Here is a 23,183-nt window from a genome sequence, read left to right as displayed (position 1 = left end):
GTTGTGACATAATTTTTTCAATTTTAAGCTGGCTTAAATAAATCAAGATTTATCATTTTCAAGAGCTTATGCTTTTTAATATTTTGTAAGTCATTCACATAGTCTAATAATAATTGCATAATTTTTAAAAAATTATAAATTGATATAGATTATCTAAAAACTAGTAAATAAAAAAAAAAGTACTAAGCTAGTTTGATCTGGTTAAGCTTAGCCAAATGTCCTCTAATTTAGTTAGGGACAGAAAAGAAAAAGAAAACTTGCATTATATTCGCTTCGCCCCATTAAATGGAGTGAAGTCTCAACTTGCCGCCGGACCTTCATTACCGCCGATCTTTCTCGCCGGACTTCTATTACCGCCGGTGAACTCTTTCCTTGTCTCTCTCCCTTTAGATGTAGAGAACTCGAGGAGGACAAAGTTGTAATTCAGGGGCTGGAAGTCCAAGTATGGTGGTGGCATCAGGAACTAATAATGCCTTCGGCAAAGAAATGGCCATCAGAAAACGCATTGCCAGCATGTAATCTCAAACAAACACTAACCCTTCACTTAATCATCTGTCTGTTTTATCAATTTTTTTGTTGGACTTTCTTTTTTCTCCGTATTGCAACAGTTTATTTTGATAATATGTTTCTGAGAAACTTAGCAAAGCTGGAAACTTTCTTTGATTTTGTGGTGAGTAAATAGTTGGTTTCTGGAGAAATGCAGTTATATTTGTAAATAATGGAAGGAGATGATTTTGAGTGAAAATCAAGTAGGACATGCTTAGGGAATGTGTTGGTAAATTGCACTATTAAAAGGTACAACCTTCATTATAAATATTAGTAGTCTCTTGGACTTACCGTTTCGAAGTATGACTAGTACAACAACTACGCGCCTTAATTCCAAGAAAGTTGGGGTTGGCTATATGAATCTGCTCACTGAGTATACCACTTCATTTAAGCTCATCTTACAGGCATACTATACAATTAAAACTAATAATTAGTATTAGAAGTTCTCTGTATTTTTTTATTGGCGTATAGATCTCATATATGACTAAAAGATCCTGGAAAACGTAAAACCTAAAGTAAATGTACTAACGCATCGTCTCAACTAATTATTGTATTCTTCCATTGTGCCCTATATTTGCTAGGTCTGTTTGCATTTCAAAACAACTTCTTTCCATGTTATTCTAGGCATATCGCTTGTACTTTTAGCACCTTCACTCACCATATTTTCGCACCTACAAACTAGTACATTTGGAGATCGACGCAAGGCATGACCAGACCATGTCAAGCGACTTTCTCTCTTTTGTGCACTATGATCCATGCATAACTAGTTTGTGAACCAAACAATCGGTTGGTGTTATACTATCATGAAATTCTCTTCTTGATGCTTTCTTTCCTTCCTTTTTCTTTTCTAGATAGCTCTTATAATTCTAACATGTATTCTTGTATTTTCTTATTCCTAGTTCTTTATTATGACATGTTGTGTCATTCGCTTCCGTTACCCTAGTACCTTGTTATTGCTTTATTTTCACTATTCCTTAAGCCGAGGGTCTATCGGAAACAACCTCTCTACCTTCAGAAGGTAGGGGTAAGGTCTGCGTACACATTATTCTCCCCAGACCCAACTTGTGGGATTACACTGGGTTTATTGTTGTTCTTATAATTCTAACATGTAGTTTTGCAGCTTTAATAAAAGAGAAGAGGATTTCCCGTCATTGCGCGAGTACAATGATTATCTAGAGGAAGTGGAGGATATGAGTAAGTTTCAGTTACTTATTTGCTGAAGTTGAAAATCTTAACTTTTTGCTTAATGAAATGCTGTCATTTGCAGTATTCAATTTAATTGAAGGAATAGATGTTCCTGCTATTGAGGCAAAGATTGCACAGTACCAGAGAGAAAATGCAGAGCAAATCATGATTGCTCAAGCACGTAAGGTTCGTCCTTATGGTACTCTGGTTGTCATATAAAGGATACAGTTTGTAGTAAATGCTGCATGCAAAGCACTAGTATTTTGTGAACTGCTCTCTCTCTAATCATATAGTGCTCTGTGGTTAACTAGGCTGAAGAATATGCAGCAGCCTTGGCAGCCAGCAAGGGACAGCCTACCCAGCCTGATGGTGATGCAGTGAGTTGATCTAAAATACACTCTTAAGATTTGTGATTATTTACTGATTCTGGTAGACCCTGGTCTATTTGTTTCTTTTATCTTATTTCCTTGCCATAAGGTAGGGGTAAGGTTTGCGTACACATTACCCTCCCCAAACCCCACGTGTGGGATTGCACTGGGTTTGTTGTTGTTGTTTGTTGTTGTTGGTATACCCTGGTCAAATATCTTGGAAAATTCTTAGTATTCAGCAAGCAGCATAAGCATCTCAAGCTTCCGGCTTGATTTCTAATTTTAACTTTCATGCTGATGAATAAGCTTTAACTGTTGTTCCCTTGCGGTGTCAGTGATAGTGTAGGACAGCTTTCTCCAACTTTCTTCCTTCCCAATTTCACTCTTTGTACAGAAAATAAGAATTAATTGGAATATGGAAATCTACCAACTAACAAAAGTATTTGGAATAACGTATGTACTCATCTTTCTTTCCCATGTTCTATAATTGAACCACGGTTTAAGATGCATGACCATATACAGTGTTAAAAGCCAGAAAACACAAAGTTATACAATTTAGTTGACTAAAAATCATTGAATCCCCTATACCCTCTAATCAATAGAGTAAAAGCATATATATATCTGACTCAAATCACAACTGTCTTCCTTTGAGTTTCTTGTGCCCTATGCGCCTTTCTTCCTGTGACCTTGGTTAATGCCTGGTGCATGTAGCATTGTCATATGCTGGTGTATAAACTATAGCCAGGCCATGTATGTCACAGCATGCAAATGACAGACATCTAGGCCATGGTGCGTAAGCGAAACCCCATGAACCAAGTGCCCTGAACTTTCCAACCTTCCCATGCATAAGCCAGGCTTCTTTTTCTTTCTTTCTTCTTTTTGTTATTTATACAATTGAATATCTCATTAATGTCACATCAAATTGGTGTTGCATTGTAATTTATGAATTTATAGCAAAGCTATACTAAATTCATCCAACTATTTATAGAATACGAGACATCCTTTATATACCTTAAGTATAGAGAGATTTTGACTCTCCGGTTGGGGTTTTCTACACCTTCAAATTTGTTTAGTCTTTACTCCCTATCAGACAAACAATTGCGAAGAGGAGCAGTCTTCCACAAGTCTTACTTCCGACAACAATCTTCCTAGTTCCCATGTTGCGTTCTGCTAATATTCCAGCTAGTCCGATATGTTAAACATGGAATAACTAGGCCCGCTAGCTCTGTCATAAAACTATAATGTAGTAGTAGGTGATCCACTTCCTCTCCCTTCATTTTGTATAAACAACGCCGAGTACACTGTGTTTTCATCTCGTCAAATTATCCTGCCAAGTGGTCTGCCAAATAGAGAAACCTACTTTCTTAGGTGGCTTAGTCTTCCATACCGTCATCTACATGGACCTCACTTCCCACTAATAAGAAGATGCTTTCACCAAAAAGAATTTTGAGGTTGGACCATTCCATATAACTCAGCCAAGTGAAACATTTCACTTTGCAAGGCTTTGCTCCTCCAGATTGTTTTCCGTGGCCACAGAAGTGGGAGTTGGGTTTGACAGCAGTGAGTAGCAACTCTTGGCCTTCTTTCCTCCCGAACATTTCAGCTATCATAGCTTCCTTCTCCATCATGATAATAAATAAGGCGGAAAACTCTGCTCTTTGTGCTAAATCATCACATCATGCATCCAATAAAAAGCAAATGTGGTTACCATTACCGAACATGAAGTAAATGAACCTAGATATTCTTTCATGTCCCTCATAATTTCCCTATACATGCTTGTCCCATATCAGATAGCAACCTCCTCAAGGTACAGGTGCCATTCATATTTGCCAGGATCACCTTCCTCAGTAGGGCTTGGCTTTGCATGTAGATCTCCATAAGTTTGATACTTTGATCTTTTTGGAATGCCCAATCTTCCTGCCTCAATTGAGAAGTAGCCTATCCCACCCTAATGGATGGTTTTATCCTTTGCTCCATTAGTTTTGCCTTCCTCATTCTCACTAGCAAGGGAGTGTTGAATAATGACATGAAATGTGTAGGAACACCTGAGAGCTACCGTCTTCGTCAATGTGTTTTTATCTCCTTTCGATAAATATTGTTTTTTGGATGGGCGTGCACATTATCCCGAGTTTCGAAGGTTGCGGTTGGTTCTAATGGTTGGCCCCATACAGATCTTGGTCATCAATAAAAAAATTGGTTTTTTGGCCTTCAAATCACCTTTCAATTTTCTGTTTGATGGGTTTGCAAAGTTTAACATCTTGAACTTACCTCCTAGAGGCAAGCCCAAGTATGTTGTGGGGAGATTAGTCAAAATGTAGACGCTAGCTCACGAAGTTTATGTACTTTTCTTACTGGTAATTTTTCCGTATCACCATAGATATGGAGACTGGATATAACCTCAGCCGCATGAACTGGAGATGTTTCTATTCCTGCTGCTCACCTAAAATTTGCTTAGGTTGTCACTATCTCTGAAATGCTGCACAAGCTTACGAAAGGCATAAGATAGGGTGCCTTCTGTTAGCAGGGAGACATGAGGAGAAAAGTTGGCTATTATGACAAGCATGTGAGTTAACTTAGCTCAGATTATAAGCCTTACATGGAGGATGTTGTCCGACTATGAACTATCTCATGGTTACAACCCATTAGGCGGAGGATATTATATCCTCAGATAGTTACCACCCATCGCCCCCAGGACCTAGCTCAAGTGGCAAAGGGTGGTGGATTTGTGTCTTAGGTCATAGGTTAAAGCCCCCACACCATGCAAAGCAAAGCCTGGTATTTAAGTGGAGAAGGGTAGAGGGGCGGGCCAATTATCCACTGAGTTTCGAAGGCTGCGGTTAGTCCAAAGGATCGGCAGACAGATTTCTCGGTCGTCAAAAAAAAAAAAAAATAGTTACCACCCATCCCCTTCTCAAGAAAAAAAAGGAATAGTTATCCACCCATGCTGCATTTGGTAGCAGCCTGTGATGGTCTTGTCTTCCATTACTTCACCTTTTCTGATGGTTACCGTTCACGACGCATTTCTGGCCTTTTCTTCCACAACTTCCTCCATTTTAACAATTTCCCTTTTGTTTTTGATTTGGCTATAAGTAGTCGGTTAGGTCTTGTCTTTCGTTTTCCCATGTGATTAGCTAATGTCTTTGTAATTGGAGTTATTCCTCTCTGTATTGACTAGCTCATTAGAGTACTCTATTTAAGATTCTTGTTCTCTCTCTCCCTCCCTTATTAATAATTTTTTTTGTTATGCTTCATGATTCCCTTCCCATTTCCATTCCAATTTTACAAATCAACTTCTTAACAAATAAAAAGAACAACAGTGAGTCTATTGTTGGATGCCTCAATAGCTCCCAAAAAGATCCTCAAGAGCTCTATTAATCATCACAGAGAGCTCATCGTAGATTTAATTATCTAATCTGCAGAATATTTCAATTTTCTGCATCTCAACCTCGAATCTACAGTTTCATTTAATTACTGGCATCTAAAATCTCTCCCTCCTCCAAAGGCATTCTATGTGGTTGATTAAGGTGTTTATTAGCACTTTCAACCTAATTGACAGTACCTTTCCATGATTTTTTACACACTCTTACCAGCTTATAGACCAGATATCCTTGTTTTCTACTGCACTTACCCTCTTCATTTTTAAACTATAAAGGATGAACTTATCCCAAAAAAGGGATGAACTAAAGCTTCCTTGAGACAAACCACATCCTGTAGAATTGGTCCATGCATTCCGTCTAAGTTGCTCGGACTCGAGTGCGGGTGTCTGATACGGGTGCGGATCTAGAGGTCAGATCCTTCATGATCTAAATTTTAAGATTCGGAGGTACGGATCCAGGTACGAATACGGGTGCATGAAATTCGGCTGAAAATAATTCAAATATTTTAAAATAGAGTTATAAAAATATGTCTATGTAGCAGCGGCCAGATTGGACAGATTCTTGTTCTCAGCTGATTGGAATGAAAAGTTTACCAATATAAAGCAACAATTGATGCAGACAGTGAGGGCAGATCACTCCCCTTTAATGCTTCAATCAGGCTCCTGGGAACCAGTCAAGACATATTTCAAGTTCGAGAATTGGTGGCTTCAAACTGAAGGGTTCACTAGCAGAATAGAAGAGTGGTGGAAGTCCTTTACTTGCCTAGGAAGGCCCGACTTTATTCTGGCCTTTAAACCCAAAGCCTTAAAAGCAAAACTTAAGGAATGGAGTAAATCAGTTGAAGGTAATTTAGCCATGCAGAAATCAAGCATTCTCACTCAACTGGCAGACTTGGATAAGGTACATGAACAAAGGGTTTTGAATGATGGGGAAATTTTATCTAAAACATCTTTGTCCATGGAACTTGAGGAGATTGCAAACAGAGAAGAAATAGCTTGGACGCAGAGATCCAGGGCACTGTGGCTGAAAGAGGGAGATAGAAACACAAAGTTTTTCTTCAGAACTGCAAATGCCCATAGGAGATTCAACCATATTGATCAGTTGATGGTGGAAGGGGAAACTTTTCAAAGCTCAGAAGATATTAAGAGGGAAATCATCAAATTCTATAAAAAGCTTTACACTAAAGAAGAGGAGTGGAGACCAACAGTGACTAGCAGGAACCATCCAATGATTTCAACAGAAAACAATTTATTGCTACAGAGTCCATTTGAAGAACAGGAAATCTGGGACAGTGTGAGGGCATGTGCAGGTGACAAAGCACTCGGGCCTGATGAGTTCTCAATGGCTTTCTTCAACAAGTGTTGGGAGATAATCAAGGATGATGTGGTAGCAACAGTTCAGAACTTCCATAGTCGGGGAGTTTTTGAAAAAAGCATGAATGCCACCTTTGTGGCACTAATTCCTAAGAAGACGGGGGCCAAAGAATTAGGAGACTTCAGGCCTATCAGTCTGATAGGCAGTGTGTACATGATCATTTCAAAGTTACTAACTGAGAGACTCAAAAAGGTGATCAACAAACTGGTGGACTCACAACAAAATGACATTTATCAGGGGCAAACAGATCGTGGATGCAGTTCTAATAGCTAATGAATGCATAGACACAAGGAAAACAACCAAAGAGCCGGGGATGCTATGCAAGCTGGATATAGAAAAAGCATATGACCATTTGAATTGGGAATTCCTTCTTAATACTCTAGGAAGGATGGGCTTTGGAGGAAGGTGGATTGGTTGGATAAGATATTGTATCTCAACGGTAAGCTTCTCAATCCTGATCAATGGGGCCCCAACTGGTTTCTTCCAATCTTAGAGGGGGCTAAGACAAGGGGATCCTATTTCTCCTTTTTTGTTCATTATAGCTATGGAAGGACTCAATGACTTGGTAAAGGTAGCTCAAACAAATGAATGGATTAGAGGCTTTAAAGTGAGTAGCAGAGCTAATAGCAACACGAGGGTATCACATCTGCAGTACGCTGATACCTTAGTGTTTTATGAAGCTGAAAAAGAACAGGTAAAGATACCGAGGGTGATTTTCATCCTATTTGAAGCAGTATCTGGACTACACATTAACTGGCAGAAAAGTTTCATCTACCCAGTTAATGAGGTGCTAGTATCCGAAGCTTGGCCAACATTCTAGGTGGGAAAGTAGGGGAGCTGCCAACCGTATATCTGGGGATGCCTCTGGGTGCAAAAAGTAAGGCAAAAAGCATATGAACTAATGTGTTGGAGAAATGTGAGAAGAAACTAGCAAATTGGAAAAATCAATACCTGTCCATGGGGGAAGATTGACTCTTATCAACCCAGTACTTGATGCTATGCCTACATACATGATGTCCTTATTCCCAGCTCCACTGCATGTAGTGAAAAGAATTGATGCTATGAGAAGGAACTTTCTTTTTTGATAAGGTAAATTGTATTAATCAAAAAGGAGAGAATTTCTATATACAAGAAGTATATCAAAAAGTAGAGAATTTACATCAGAACATGATTCTTTACAAAAGACGCCCAATCTTCTATACAAGTAGGGGCTATATGAGTGCACCAAAAAGCGATCAAAGATAAAAGATTCTTCTTAAGATGTGAAAAAGGAGACTCAATACCCTCAAAAACTCTCCTTCCTCTCCCCCCCAAACTATCCACATGAGAGCTAACGGGGCGAACTTCCACGCCTTTTGCTGTCTTCTTCTACGGAAACCGGCCCAGCTATATAACATCTCCTTTACAGTGCTTGGCATCACCCATTGAACACCAAAAAGATTCAGGATTGCCCTCCACAAAGCCGAGGACACAGGGCAATGCAACAAAAGATGATCAACTTCTTCCCCTGAGCTTTTACACATGTAGCACCAACTAACAAGTGTAATTCCTCTCTTTCTAAGATTTTCAGCAGTCAAGATCACTCCCTTCGCCGCTAACCATGCATAAAAGCACACCTTCGTGGGCGCCTTAGGAATCCAGATTGAGGAGTATGGAAAAGTGGCCTCCTCTCTCACCAACATACTATGGTAAAAGGACTTTACGGTAAACAAATCATCACCACTCAAACCCCATCTCCAAGAATCACAAGATGGTCGGGGCCTGTCTTGCCCATATAGTAGTGTCAACAAATCTTGGAGCTCCGCAATCTCCCAATCTTGCATGTTCCTTCTAAATGAGAGGTCCCATACTACCCCCTCCATGCTCCTTACGAATCTGTTGGACCATCAATTCCTTCTGGTTTGAAACTCTGAAGACGTGAGGGAATGAGACCCTGAGAGTATCCTCTCCACACCACCTATGATTCCAAAAGCTGATTCTCCTCCCATCTCCCACCCTGTAAGTGATGTTGCCACTGAATGCTTCCCAATTCTTCATGATGCTCCTCCACATGCCACACCCGAAAGGTGTTGTGATTGCCTTGGTCCTCCAACCCCTCCCGTGGAATCGTACTTTTCTACTATGACCTCCCTCCATAGGGCATGCTCTACTACCCTGAATCTCCACAGCCACTTCCCCAATAAAGCTCTGTCGAATACCCTAAGATCTTTTACTCCAAGTCCACCTCACTTCTTTGGGGAAGTGATTGTTTGCCAATTCGCTAGATGAAACTTTCTAGTTCCATCCACCGCATCCCAAAGAAAATTCCTTTGAAGCCGCTCCAGTTTTTCTGTGATGCTCACCGGCGCTTGCAACAGGGACAAGTAATATGTGGGCATACTCGATAAAGTGCTTTTAATAAGCATTTCCTTGCCGCCTTTTGACAAATACCGTTTTTGAGGCAACATTGAGAAAAGGAAGTTTCATCTAGTGAAGTGGAATGAACTGACTACCAGCAAGAAGGCAGGGGGCCTAGGAATAAAAAAATTGCAAGTGCAGAACCAATGTCTAATGATGAAGTGACTATCGAAACTAGCAGTAGAAGACCAAACATTGTGGATAGAGGTCATTAGGGAGGAGTATGGAAGGGAAGGTAGCTGGACAACCAAGCCAATGAGAAGTCCATATGGGGTCAGCTTATGGAGATCAATTAGAAACCTTTGGCCAAAAGTGATTAACAAGGCAAAGTTCAAAGTAGGAAGTGGAAGTAAAGTATCTTTATGGAATGATAACTGGCTAGGTCAAGGAACCCTGAAGAATCTCTTCCCTGACATTCATGAATTGAACCAATAACAACAAGCAACTTTAGCAGAGGTTTGGATAGCCCAGGATGGAACCTCACCTTCAGGAGAATGTTAAATGATTGGGAGCTTGATAGACTCACTGAGTTCTATAGGGTCTTGGAACAACCAATGCAAGCCAAGACCTTATCATGTGGCAAGGGAATGGGCAGGGAAAGTTCTCGGTTAGGAGTGCATACAAAGAATATAACATTTCTAATAATCAAATAGGATGTTGGCCATGGAAGATGATATGGAAAGTCAAAATTCCATATAAGGCCGCTTGCTTCCCATGGTTATTGGCAAAAGATGTAGTCCTAACACAAGACAATTTAACAAAAAGAGGATTCCAATTGTGCTCTAGGTGTTACTTATATGGGGATCAAGCAGAGATAATCAACCATCTTTTTTTGCATTGCAAATTCACTATTCAGATATGGAGGATTTTCATTAGTCTAAGGGGAATCTCATGGGCAATACCGAGAAGAATCTTTGATATTCTAGCTAGCTGGAATAAAGAGGGAGCACTTTCGAGAGACGGAGAGATGGAGAATTATTCCAGCTTGCATTTGGTGGACAGTATGGGAAGAGAGAAATCAAAGATGCTTTGAAGATAATTCCAACAACATTTAGAGGATAAAGATGAAATGTGTAGCTCTTTTTTATTTTTGGTGTAAAGGAAAATTTTTAGAGGATCATGAATCCATCTTAGATGCCCTAGATTCATTGTAAGAAGATCAAGGGTGAACAATGTCCTTTTTGTTTAGTTTTGTATGGACACCCACATTATAATTATGGATGACTTCACAATCTCAGTGAAGTCTTTATATTAATACAAATTGTTACCTTACTCAAAAAAAAAATATGTCTAAATTATTAGGCATTATGTGAAAAACTTACAAGGTACCCCAAGAAGGAGAAAATATGAATCAAGAGGAGAATCCGAGAAGGAGATAAAAAGGAAAAGGACTAACATAGAAATTTCTATATACAAGCTATTATATTTTCTTCAATTTCACCCTAATTTTTTTTGGTTTAAGAATTTACTGTATCTGTCTCGAATTTCTTTGTCCATTTTGGTCAAAGTTCTAAAAATCGATTGACTGGATCCTATACGGATCGGATCTCATACTCATACCCACATACGCGTTGTTTCAACACAGGTGTGGCACCGAAAGTGAAGAGTCCAAGCAACTTAGCGTTCCATCACATCATTTTTCACCACATCCTAACCATGTTGAAGGCAAGTTACCTTATTTAAAAAAAAGAACACTGCTGAGGGCGAGGGTGAAATCGTTCGTCCAGGTGCCTTGTCACCTGAACAGTTCCACTCGACCTTTTTTACAAGTTTTATCAAGCTCCTTTTTGTCCAGGCTGATTCTTAACATTGTTTTGGCCTGGTGTTCCCCCCTCCCCCTTCCCCTCACATCATATAGTGTCTAGATATCCTAGAATTCCTTTTCCTGACAAGTTGGTACAGAGAAATCTTCCCCGGTCCTTATTACGCTCCGAGAAAGCCTGATAATGATTTGTAAGAAAATTACATCTTTGGTGACATTTGCCATGCAGTGGAAAAACTTGGTGTTGTTATCTCCTCCTTTCAGGGATTTCTCTTTCAGCTTATTTCCTATATAGGTACATTCAACCAAAGCTACTGTGATCTCCTCCCACTGGATCTCGTGCTCATTGGTCAAACCACCACTCTCCTCTTTCCTTTCCAATATGTTCAATTCCTGAATGCTGCAATGTTTGTCGCTGTCCTGCAATACATATTGCAGGCTTCGTATGCTGAATGCTATCCTTTTTCAAAAAATTCCTAAATTCTTGCACTGTTTATCTGTCCTGGAATAGTCAAGCTAGGCTTCTTATGCTTCATTTTCTTTAATAGTACCTCCAACTAATATTGCCTTAAATGTCATTTGGACAAAATTAAGAAGATAATTTAAGCTTGAAAGAAGTAATTAAATGTTACTATGCAAATTTGCAACTGCTAGTTCAGCGGTTGGTATCCTTTTTGAGACTTGACAAAGTTTATGGTGCGGAAGAGATTTAAAGTGGTAGTGATTACAGAAATCTTACCAATTAAATCAAGATCATCTTGCATAAACTTAAACAGGAATTTCTATGGTATTGATTTGCATGGTTTGAACAAATTTTGAGTACACTATGATCTTCTCTTGCTAATATGGATGATGCCATGAATGGCATAAAACTAGTATATCCTTGGGACTTCAGGCCCTTATTAGTTCCTGTAATATTTCTCACTTCTAAATTCTTTCTACCTAACTGATTAAACAAAGTCGGATAAATACGGTAATTTCAAGGTCATTCATCTTCCTTGAGATGCTATTGAGAGGATAAGCTAAAGAAAGCTCCGAAATTTACCTTGCATGTAGTGTTTAAAGAAGTTGTTAGAGATTGTTGGTTTATTCACTCTATTTTAGTTTATTTTTTAAAGGATTATCTTTTTTTTGCTTTTTCAAAAATGGAGTGAGTGAGGTTACAAATAGTAGAATAGGACAAAAGGATAGTGGATGGTTTCTACACAACAATGTATGAGATCAAAGGAAAAGGAAGGAATGCCATTGGATTGTCGCTGGTTCTACACTTTGTCATATTGACCTATCACTTCTTGAATAGTGATCATACAGATTATTTTGTATTATTCTTAACTAAGTTTTTCTTCTTCATTTCTGCAGGCTTTGGGCCTAGGTCCTCAGGCAGGGTCCAGTACTGGTCCACAAGGGCACTATGCCCCTGCAGTTGCCGGAGGTATAGCTCAGCCACGGCCCACGCAGCCTCTTCCAGTTGGATCAATTCCAGGGTTAGAGTATGAAGATGAAGAAACGATGAAACTAAAAGCTGAGAAGGCTGCTAGAGCTGGAGGGTGGAGTCTAGAGATAAGCAGGAAAAGGGCACTTGAAGAAGCCTTTGGAAGCCTATGGGTCTGAATGTAGCTATACGTCTCCAAGACAGTCTTTCAGCTGAGTGTGACTTTCTGTGGATGCTTGGAAAAATTGTGGAGTAGCTATCCATTCCGGATTACTCAGAGCAGAGAATACCATTAATGGAGCAGCATTCCAGTATTCATCATGGCGTGTTTTTTGTTCTTAGATGACATCTTGTAAAATTTTCCAAATTCTGACTTGTCATGGAATGTCTTTGGTCTTTGTAAGGTTTCTTTTCCAGAGACCTCAGTTTGCTTTCTCCACATGTTCATTGACTTCATGATCTTTAATCCGGGGAATTTTGGTTCTCATCTAACTATTCTTTCTTGAGTCCTATATTTCCTTGTTTGCACTATGTAGGTTCCACACCACTTTGTTCCGGATAAAACTGTTGCTAGCAAGCTTACCAGTGTTTGGCACTTCCACATATCCCTGCTGATCTTCAGTCTACTGTAACATTTGCAATGTTCATTTGGGACAACCTCACATGCAATTTCACTTTCTCTTGCAGAAACTAATTTTATTTTAGTGTCCATCTACTTTTACCTTGGTCCCCACTTATCTATTTTGTCAACATACTCTTCAACACTGGATTACTCTTTTAGTGAGTTTCATTGTCATGTTGTTTGGTTATAGATTTCCAAGGAGATGAGTCTGTTCATTTTTGTTTGATTATACATGAAAAATAACGTGCAGTATTAACAAGAACAATCTAGAGATATGCCTTAAATTAACACATTAATGTTCAAGTGAAAAAGGTTTAGAGAAAAAAACATGTGATTGGAAGGAAGTCAGAGATAGTTGTTTATCTTCGTTGCCTTCCTTGCCAACCCACATGTAGGTAAAATATAAATCGTAGCATTCAGTCATCATTTGAGGACCAAAGTCATAAGCAGAGAGGTTTAAAGAATTCCATCCATTAATAAATATAATAGACAACATGTTATTTGAGACACACACTTCTTTGAATAAGATATTCCCTAATCAACCGCAAAGATGAGAGGCTTTCTACAGTTAACAACAACAATTAATGACCAGACTGATGCTTATTGATATCCCTTCAGAGAAAAAAGGGGGGAATACCTATTCAACAGCACAAGGTGAATAAATTAATGACCGAAGTTCAAATAACAGTACTGCCTCTCTTACCCTCAGAATTGGACTTCTCCAAATCAAACTAGAATCTTAAAAGTTACAATATCACACAGTTGAAAATGGTATTGCCTTGTGTTCACGGACGAAAACTGCCATGACAAAAATCTTCCTGCCCAGAAAGCTGTGAGCGTCGCATTACACTTCAATTGACTCCTGCTCTACGTCATAATCCCCAGAAAACAAGGTAGCTGTTTCAGACTATATCAACTATAATACCAATCAAACTATGCTTGGTGCATCACCTTCCCAAGTACATGTGGCTCGGGACCAGCGTGTCCGGATACAGTCAACCAAAGGAGCATGCTGAGAAGGTTCCGGTTTTGAAACTTCAGTAACAGAATCCTTACCTGCAGTAGGATCACTTGTACCAGGGCCTGAAGACATGAACTCCTCCGGCGTCCACCTTGGGGGAACTGAAACCCTCAACTTAGTGAGTCTAGGCCTTTGTACTGGAAAATCATTTACAGATGAAACCTGGTTCCCATTCATAACCGATTTTGCAATCCCATTGAAGTGGTAAAGATCAAAGACCTTTTTCCCCATTAATCCACTAGGATCTTTTAGTCCTCCCATACTCTTGTCCAAGTCTAACAGAACCTGCCAGAATTCGCTCCATACAATATATCCACTGCTGCAGAGGTTTTGAAGCTTATCGGCGGGAAGACTGACATTAGTCTCCCTAAGGACTTGATGAAAACCTTCCACGCTAATGAATCCACCACCTCCACTCTGATCTTGTGCATCAAAAGCTCTGCGGATCTTTGTTTCCCGGCCTTCAAGTTCATTCTCCTCCTGAACTTTCGTATCAAGAGCAAATAAGACAGTGTAATGAGATTCGCTGCCAACAACCCATATTGGCCATTTCGGGCACTTCAAATGCAGGCCAACTTTGCAAAAGTTTAGGGACTCTAGCAGAGTAAGAAACCCAACTTCCACCGTTGTGGAGATACCCTTCACAAACATGCCACCACCCAAATCCATCCTCCCATCAAACACATTGGCAACTGCTTCCCCAGAAAGCAATAGGTTCACAATTTCCTGTTCCAGGAAAGATAAAATATAACATAGTCTAACCAGTACCTAAGTCTATAATTGGCACAAAACAGAAGAGCATACAATATATTCACCAAAACTTAGCCTTTTATTAATCTCGGGATACCTGTGAAGCATGTCCAAAAGGTGCTGTAACCAAAGGTTGAGAAGGATCATCCCTATCAGCTTGAACAGAGTCCTGTACAGAGAGAGAGAGATATCCGTTAAAGGACTAATACACTACAAGATATATGCTATTGTCAATGATCCTTTCTCTTAATCATTTTGGAGAAGATTAAAAGTGTTTCCACGAATCCACCGTTCACTTTTATTTTTGTAAATGTCTTACTCTCATCTTGTTTGAACTAGGACCGATCCTAACGAAACAGCCTACTCTTCTTCTATGTTGTAGCAAAAATGGGGAGCGGAAACCCCTACCCTCACACAACACATACACATAAGTGAAAAAATAAAAAAGAAGTTACCATTCCACGAGAAAGCAGAGCTGATATTAGGAACAGCATTGCTCCCATACGACTTCGGAATACAGGGAGCAGTGCTTCAAGCCTTTGAAGAGCATCTATTGATGATGTATATGTGTTAATGATTAAAACCTTTTGCAAGTTAGCCCCGGATTCAAGTGAGAGACCTTCAAGTGCTTTAGAAATGACCTGTATAACAAAACACAGCAACCTATTAAAATCAAACATTAGTCATTCACCAATATAGATAGACTTATTAAATGCAAGCACCTTCACATGCACATGTTCTTGATTAAGTATTACATCCATAAGGTACAACTGAAAATCTCTTATCCAAAAAAAAAAAAGGAAAAAGAAAACAAAAAAGGACATGTAAAAACAGATTCGGAATGCATTCCTCTACTTTTTTATATAACAACAACAACAATGACCCAGTTAAATCCCATTAGTGAAGTCTGGAGAGGGTAGTGTGTACGCAGACCTTACCCCTACTCCAAGGGGGTAAAGAGGCTGTTTTCGAAAGACCCTCGGCTGTACATATTTAGAATAAGATAAAAATTGTATTATATATCACAATTTTCTTATAATTAAATATATTTTAGAAGTACGAAAAATGTGTACCCAAATAAAAATTGCTTGATTCCCCAAACAATGAAATTGGACAGGAGGAGCACAAAAAGGAGCAACATGGAAAACAAATTCATTTTTTTTAACAAGTACATGGAAAACAAATTCCTAGCAGACATCTAGTGGCTTACCTCATCACTCGAACGCCCCTCAGACTCCTCAAGGTTACCATCAAGTATTCTCAAAGATGCTATCACAACCCTTCTATTGCTTCCGCACATAAACAATATCTCACCCATGCCTCTGACCAATGCTCTGTTCCAGATCAAAAAAAAGGAAAAGAAAAAAGTTATTCAGGATTTGTCTAAAAATATCAAATTTTTCCCAGGAGCATTTACATAAAAGTACTCCAGTTACTTCACGAAGAGATAGTTCAATCGGACAACTAACAATCAGGAGAAAATGAAAAGGACCACCAACTGCAGTCAGCAATTGTCCCTTTGGGGTAGGGGATTACTTTGTTTTTTCTCACTCATGAAAGGTAGTATTCACATAAAAAAAACAAGTGTGATGTGAAGTTTTGTAGTTGAAACAGAGTCAATATTACAGTGTTTAGAGTCCTTTAAAAAGACATATTAAACTCCCTGGTATCTTTTTGTAAATTTGACTAGCAGCACATATTTTTGTGCTGATGAATAAATTGTTACCATTCTCAAAAAAAAAAAAAAAAAAAAAAGAGAACATGTGTGATGTGCAATAAATATATCCCAGGAATATATGAGCCTTGTAGCAGTTAAATATATAAAACGGTCTCAATGAGACATAAATTCAGTAATCCGCTTTAAAACCCAATAAAATATGCCCACATAGCAACAAGATTCACAATATCAACCTTGATTTTTTCTCTTCACTTAGAGATGAAAAAATATCAGCTCCAGCAGATTCTTTGTCAGCCAATCTTCTCAAACCCACATTGGCGGACAAGCTAGGTGAAACAATATTTAATTCCTCCGGGAAAAACAATAAGTATTTCAGAACAAAAGCCTGCAGAATCATGGAACCTTTGTCAAAAAGAGATGGAACACTATGTGCAGTTAAATTGAGTCCAAAAGATGCTAAAGTCAAACAGGGAGTACGATGAATGTAGAATCAAGTAAAATGAAAGTATGGTGCGCAATTACATAGAGCGAACAAAATAAAGATCTAAAGAGTAAGAAGCCAAATACTTCGCCATCCAGCAGAACAAAATGGTACCTGGTTATTTATTGGAAGTGACAGAAGATGCCCATGAATGTACAAGAAATTTATGCATACTTGCACTGCAACTTTTCCTAATTAATACTGACATTTGTATCCAATACATGTGGCTGTAAAACCATCTCAATTTCTAACTTCTATCAAATACTTAAATTTACTGTACAACAGGGACAAGTTTCATTCTTGACCACTAGAAGTAGCTGTGAGATTAACATAAAAGAATTCAAAGCAAGTCCAAAACTATCTATCTGCTGCAGAAAATAGCTATGAGATTAAGTGATTAACACAAGAAAATTCAAAAAAGTTGAAACCTATCTGTCCACTGCAGAAAAATAAACCAGAGTAAATGACAATCAGTTCATCTTTATCTAAGAAACTTTGATTTGTGATTTTGTTCCTAAGGGTAAAGACATAAGTTCCATCCTAAACTGCTGCCTGTTGGTTCATAAAGTTGGGTCCTTTTGTATGTAATTGTAGGGAAGAAGAAAAGGAAGAAAGAGAAAGAGAAGAAAAACAAAAGAATAAAAAATAAAAAGAAAAGATTTAACAAAAACTTAAAATTTTTATCCTATTAAAAATGACATTTGTGCAATTTAATTCATTTTTAACTTGTTTTTTTACCAGCAACGCTCGTTCAACCTCTGAGGGGGATAATTAATACACCTTGGTCAAGAATAAGAGGGTAAAAAGATGTCCACAAAGTTTAAGTATGTAACTGAGTTTTTTAGACAAGTTTAGGGTGGACGTATGTATTTTTCCTATTAAAGAAGAAACAAGAGAGAACCAAAGTATTACCTGTATTGCTGCTAGCACACCACAGGGCCCACCTTCATGCTGCACTAAGCCCATTGATGTATCTGGATCAGGACTAAACCTATAAAATATTTTTTCAAGTATCAGAAAATCAACTCAGATGAATCTGTGAATCAATGTTCAACCTAAATAAGCAAAGATTAGATTAAGAGAACCAACAATACCAGTAACAACATTATATAAACTTCTAAGTAGCACTAGAATTTTCTCTCAGTACGTATACAAGGTTCAGAAAGAGGCAATGACAGCATCCTCTACAAACACTCGACACAAAGCACATACTACGACAGATTTTGCATTAGGTAATGCATCATAAACGCCTCTAAGATAAGTGAAATCTACCATCACTTAGCTAGGTATATTGGATGGAGGCCATGACACCAAAAGGGCACTACTTTGAGGTGCAGGGGGTTTGGATAAGCATCAGTGATGGACTACTTGAAGGACGAATGGGTCGTCTCCTCATAACATTGAATACCCAATATCAAAAGAGGTGTGCATGGTCTGTTGCAGTTCCTGCCTAAACCTGAAACCAGAACCAACCTTGAGTCTTTGGCTATGGTTTGGTCTGATGTGGTTGAACACTTCAAAATGGTCTTTTTTAAGAGAACAAAAACGCTTTGTATCTCATTTCAATTGGGAAAATATAAATTTAGAAAGGCAAAATTAGCAATTTAACAAATCTTGTGTTTCTCAAAACTAGAACAAACTTCTTTTGATAAGGTAAATTATATAATCAAAAGGGAGAGAACTCCCGTATACAAGAAGTATATACCAAAAAGTAGAGAATTTACATCAGAACATGATTCTCTACAAAAGACGCCCAATCTTCTATATAAACAGGGGCTATATGAGTGCACCAAAAAGCGATCAAAGATAAAAGACTATTCTTAAGATGTTAAAAAGGAGACTCAATCCCCTCAAAAGCTCTCCTATTTCTCTCCCCCCAAACTATCCACATGAGAGCTAACGGAGCGAACTTCCACGCCTTTTGCTTTCTTCTTCTATGGAAACCGGCCCAGCTATATAGCATTTCCTTTACAGTACTTGGCATCACCCATTGAACACCAAAAAGGTTCAGGATCGCCCTCCACAAAGTCGAGGACACAGGGCAATGCAACAAAAGATGATTAACTTCTTCCCCTGAGCTTTTACACATATAGCACCAACTAACAAGTGTAATTCCCCTTATTCGCAGATTCTCAGCAATCAAAATCACTCCCCTCGCCGCTAGCCATGCAAAAAAGCACACATTCGTGGGCGCCTTAGGAATCTAGATCGAGGAGTATGGAAAAGAGGCCTCCTCTCTCACCAACATACTCTGGTAAAAGGACTTTACGGTGAACAGACCATCGCCACGCAAACCCCATCTCCAAGAATCACAAGATGGTTGAGGCCTGTCTTGCCCATATAGCAGCGACAATAAATCTTGCAGCTCCGCAATCTCCCAATCTTGCATGTTCCTTCTAAATGAGAGGTCTCATACTACCCCCTTACATGCTCCTTATGAATCTGTTGGACCATCAATTCCTTCTGGTTTGAAACTCTGAAGACGTGGGGGAGGAGACCCTCAGAGTATCCTCTCCACACCACCTATGATTCCAAAAGGTGATTCTCCTTCCATCTCCCACCCTGTAAGAGATGTTGCCACTGAAGGATTCTCAATTCTTCATGATGCTCCTCCACATGCCACACCTGAAAGGCGTTGTGATTGCCTTGGTCCGGGGGAAATTACGGGTCATATATGGCGAGTTCAAGATTCAAATGTTAAGGCATCTTTTTGGCTAGAGCCCGGGTGCAAAACCGTGAGACCGAAAAGGTTTGAGGTGGCTCGGAGGGAGGCGAGCCAAAGCGAATAATACCTTGACACTTGCGTTAAATCTCTGCCAAACATAACATTAACCATATCACTCATCTTACTAGAACTACTCATTTCTACCAATTCGATTTTTTGTGATCTTTCTTATTTTCAGTGATATTCTTATTTCGTTTTTATTTTATACAGGCACACCTACGCACCTTTTCTTTTTAATTTTGAAAAGAAAATAAGAACACAAAATAGCCCGTAACAGCTATTTGTTAGACGATTATCTACACAGGAAACCAAGAATATTTATAAGAACACTAAATATACTGCGAAAAACGAGTCATCAACGAGAACAAGTAAAAATCCAATTGCCAATAGCAAGTAATTGAGTGCAATTGCTAGATGAACAAACTACCTTGAGAGATTATATCACATCATAAAAGAAGAAAAAGTAAAAGTAAACTTAATTCAACATCTCAATTATCACAAACACATAATCCTAACTCCAATTCTCACAAACAGAAAGGCATTAATATAACCATACCTTATGCCCTGATTAGTCCACTGACCAAGAATATCTCTGGTAACTTCACAACCAAAGATCATTGAAAACAACTCATTAGCCTCTGCAACTGAAAGCTCTTCCCCCAAGTTCACAATTTTCTCCTCACCCTTCACCAAATTCACATTTTTATCCTCATCCTTCACCAAATTCACACTTTTATCCTTACATTCCACCACCCCACTACCAGACCTACCACTCTTTTCCGCCAGCGGCTCCGCCACATTCTTGGCCGCCACTATCATCCGCTTTTCAGCAGCAGCAGCCATCAATTCCCTCTGCAGTCGCCGGTTTTTCACCTCCGGCGACTCCCCTTCTTCCCCAACGGCACCGACGACCTCCTCTCCCGGTTTGCTCCTCTTTGGCTCCGGTGATTCCTTCTGCATACTCATCCTTAACGCCATTTTCAACTCTTCATCTTCTTGATCCGCCATTTATATTAATTTTTCACACACCCAGATCCAGGAATTCCAAGAATTCCCCAAAATCAAAATCAAAATCGAATCTTTGAGCACTAAGATATCCAATTTAGACAGCAAACTTCAAACTTAGGGTTTTCAGAACCAAATGATGCACTATTCAGTTACAGATACACACACACACACACTAAAGTAGAATTTGTAAAGATCAATGTTAAATGTTCATACATAAATACATGTATATATACATAGAATGGATTTAATCCGTTGAAATATAGAATGAGGAAATAGAAAGTTAATAAAAGCTGGGATTTTAAATTACTGGATATAATTTAAATCTAATTTAACATGACACTCCATATAAAGAGGGTATACAGATCAGGTTTCCTAATAGGACAAGAAAAGGGACAATTATACGACGACGTCCAATTAGTATTGTTTTCAAAGTCTAATAGTAGTACTTTGAGAGTTTGCAAGATTAAGAACAAGTGATGAATTTGTTGTAAAAGATATCAGTAAACTCCTACTTTCTTGCATGTGAATTTTCTCAAATCATCTAAATTATTAAAAGTATTAGAGAAAATACATAAAATGCCCGTCAAATTTGTTCGAAAAAATTATTAACATACCTTAGCTTTACGGATGACCTAGTCCCCCTATTCTTGTTTGGGGTGAATTTAATATCCCATTGGTAACACATAGTCAGTCTTGTGGTGGGATGTGTAGTACGCGCGCGCCACGTGTCAAAAACTCCTTTATTTTTTTCCCCATTTATTTCGTTACTTTTTTTGAACTCTTTTTTTCTGTGTTATCTTCATCACCACCTACACCACCATGAAAGATCCAACACTTTCAGCTTTAAAAAGTAGGGGAAAATTCCTCATCGAAAAAATGAAGCCGGCAAATCCCAAACTTTTCAGTCAGTTAAAATCCCTCAAGCTTCGGCAAAATTTATGTCCAAACAGGCCAGATTACATTATTTATTCAATTTTTTTCAACGAAATATAACAAGAAATAAATTAGAAAGACAGGATTTTTTGTAGCTAGTACAAGTATATATATATCATTATATATATATATATATATATATATATATAATGATACAACTAGTCCGGTTCAAACGGTGACCGGTAAAGACACACCAAATCCGTTTATGGCTGTCACTTTTCCAAAAAGTGAAGATGAAGGTCCATCGAGACGAAGACTACCCAACATTAACACAGGGAGAAACATTAAAAAAGAAGGGTATAATTTCAAAAAAGAAAAAAAATGAGAAAATAGAAAATATAATCAAACAGACATTAGAAAATTTCTTTCAAGAAAAAAAAGAACAAGACAAACATATGGTTAAGAATCCAAGTCCTAATCCATCTGTTTTCTTCTGAGTGTTCTTTCTTCTTGTATCTTCTCCTTTTTATAGCTAAGTTTTGGAACGGATTTGAAGAATGGATTCCAAACTCTTCAGAAATCTATCTTGTCCAGCCTTGCAGGGTAGCTCTGATACCAAGCGGATCAAACAATAATAAAACAGAATAATACTTTAATAGTATTACTTTTAGAGACTACCATAAGACTTTAATTTTTAGCCAATCCCTAGTCTTTTGTAGTTTATTACCATTCTTGCTTTTCCTCTTACTATCTCACTATGGTTTATAACCATAAAGGCTGCTGACCTGTGTTTAGAAGTGGATCTTCTTATTACTCCTAAATTCATAAGTATCCGGTTTCTATGTCTAATATAAATTCTTCTAAATTTTGGGTAAGGCTCCTGGTATCAGAGCATTCGTCTTTAATCTTATATCATGCATTTTTATCTTTACTTAAAACTTTTGAAAAGCAATTTTTCTATATCTTTAATAGAGTCTAGTACTTCTAACCATGTCTGAAAAATACCATTTGTCTTATCATGTATAACCACTTAATACTTAAATCTTTTGTCTTGATTTTTATCTGTAAAATATTGTCCTAAGGCATTAAGAGCCGCTATAAAATATTTAGTGTCTTTCTTATTATATGTTATCCATAAGTTATCAATTAAACACCGTTGAGGTCTGTCTATGACACATTCTGGTAGAACTATAAACGACATGTTTGATGGTGGAAAAAAATATTAAATTATGTTTTCCAAAATTTATTCTTTCCATATTAGTCTGTTTTGCAAAAGGGTGTGGCTTAAAATGAAGATTACCTAATATTGTCTGCAGGTATCTGTCTAAGGGTGAGGCTTGAATGCCCTTCCATTTGTCTTTAGTCTTAGAAACTGTTGGTCTCATGCTGTACATGTAAAATACTTTTTTATTAATTGACAGTAATAAACCTACTTAACTGATATGCTAAATTATTATCTTTTCCTTTAATATGTTCGAAAACCAAATTATATATATATATAGGTGTGGAAAGTACACGTGGTATTGCTATTACTAAAAGGTGGTGGAGAGTATTTCTACTCTGGTAAAGAAAAAGTAGAAGAGA

General features: G+C 38.2%; 2 protein-coding genes across 2 annotated transcripts; one reads left to right on the top strand and one right to left on the bottom strand.

Moving 5' to 3' along the window:
• Nucleotides 1-229: 229 nt before the first annotated feature.
• On the top strand, nt 230-12,933 carry LOC104216425 (uncharacterized). The gene is made up of 5 exons (XM_070172062.1): nt 230-515; nt 1,667-1,740; nt 1,814-1,917; nt 2,043-2,108; nt 12,369-12,933. Exons 1-5 carry the CDS (start codon nt 445-447, stop codon nt 12,618-12,620), a joined length of 567 nt encoding a protein of 188 aa, XP_070028163.1. The 5' UTR covers nt 230-444; the 3' UTR covers nt 12,621-12,933.
• A 585-nt stretch (nt 12,934-13,518) lies between these two features.
• On the bottom strand, nt 13,519-21,109 carry LOC104242641 (uncharacterized). Its single transcript, XM_009797712.2, has 7 exons — nt 20,275-21,109; nt 17,906-17,984; nt 16,746-16,897; nt 16,045-16,168; nt 15,290-15,475; nt 14,932-15,003; nt 13,519-14,810 (listed from the first exon to the last, which is right to left on the bottom strand). The coding sequence occupies exons 1-7, from the start codon at nt 20,724-20,726 to the stop codon at nt 13,992-13,994; spliced, it is 1,884 nt and encodes a 627-aa protein (XP_009796014.1). The 5' UTR covers nt 20,727-21,109; the 3' UTR covers nt 13,519-13,991.
• Nucleotides 21,110-23,183: the final 2,074 nt, after the last annotated feature.

This window comes from Nicotiana sylvestris, chromosome 4 (genome assembly GCF_000393655.2).
Source record: "Nicotiana sylvestris chromosome 4, ASM39365v2, whole genome shotgun sequence".
Lineage (NCBI taxonomy): Eukaryota > Viridiplantae > Streptophyta > Magnoliopsida > Solanales > Solanaceae > Nicotiana > Nicotiana sylvestris.
This window is presented reverse-complemented; position numbering and strand designations above follow the sequence as displayed.

Bases quoted from the DNA above. Each gene is read 5' to 3' on its own strand.
- LOC104216425 (XM_070172062.1), top strand. From the start codon at position 445: ATGGTGGTGGCATCAGGAACTAATAATGCCTTCGGCAAAGAAATGGCC. The intron at 516-1,666 runs GTAATCTCAAAC...GTAGTTTTGCAG, and splicing joins AGAAAACGCATTGCCAGCAT to CTTTAATAAAAGAGAAGAGG. The intron at 2,109-12,368 runs GTGAGTTGATCT...TCATTTCTGCAG, and splicing joins CCCAGCCTGATGGTGATGCA to GCTTTGGGCCTAGGTCCTCA.
- LOC104242641 (XM_009797712.2), bottom strand. From the start codon at position 20,726: ATGGCGGATCAAGAAGATGAAGAGTTGAAAATGGCGTTAAGGATGAGT. The intron at 16,169-16,745 runs GTTGATATTGTG...GATCTGGAACAG, and splicing joins AGTGAAGAGAAAAAATCAAG to AGCATTGGTCAGAGGCATGG. The intron at 15,476-16,044 runs GTAAGCCACTAG...TTTGTTATACAG, and splicing joins AGGGGCGTTCGAGTGATGAG to GTCATTTCTAAAGCACTTGA.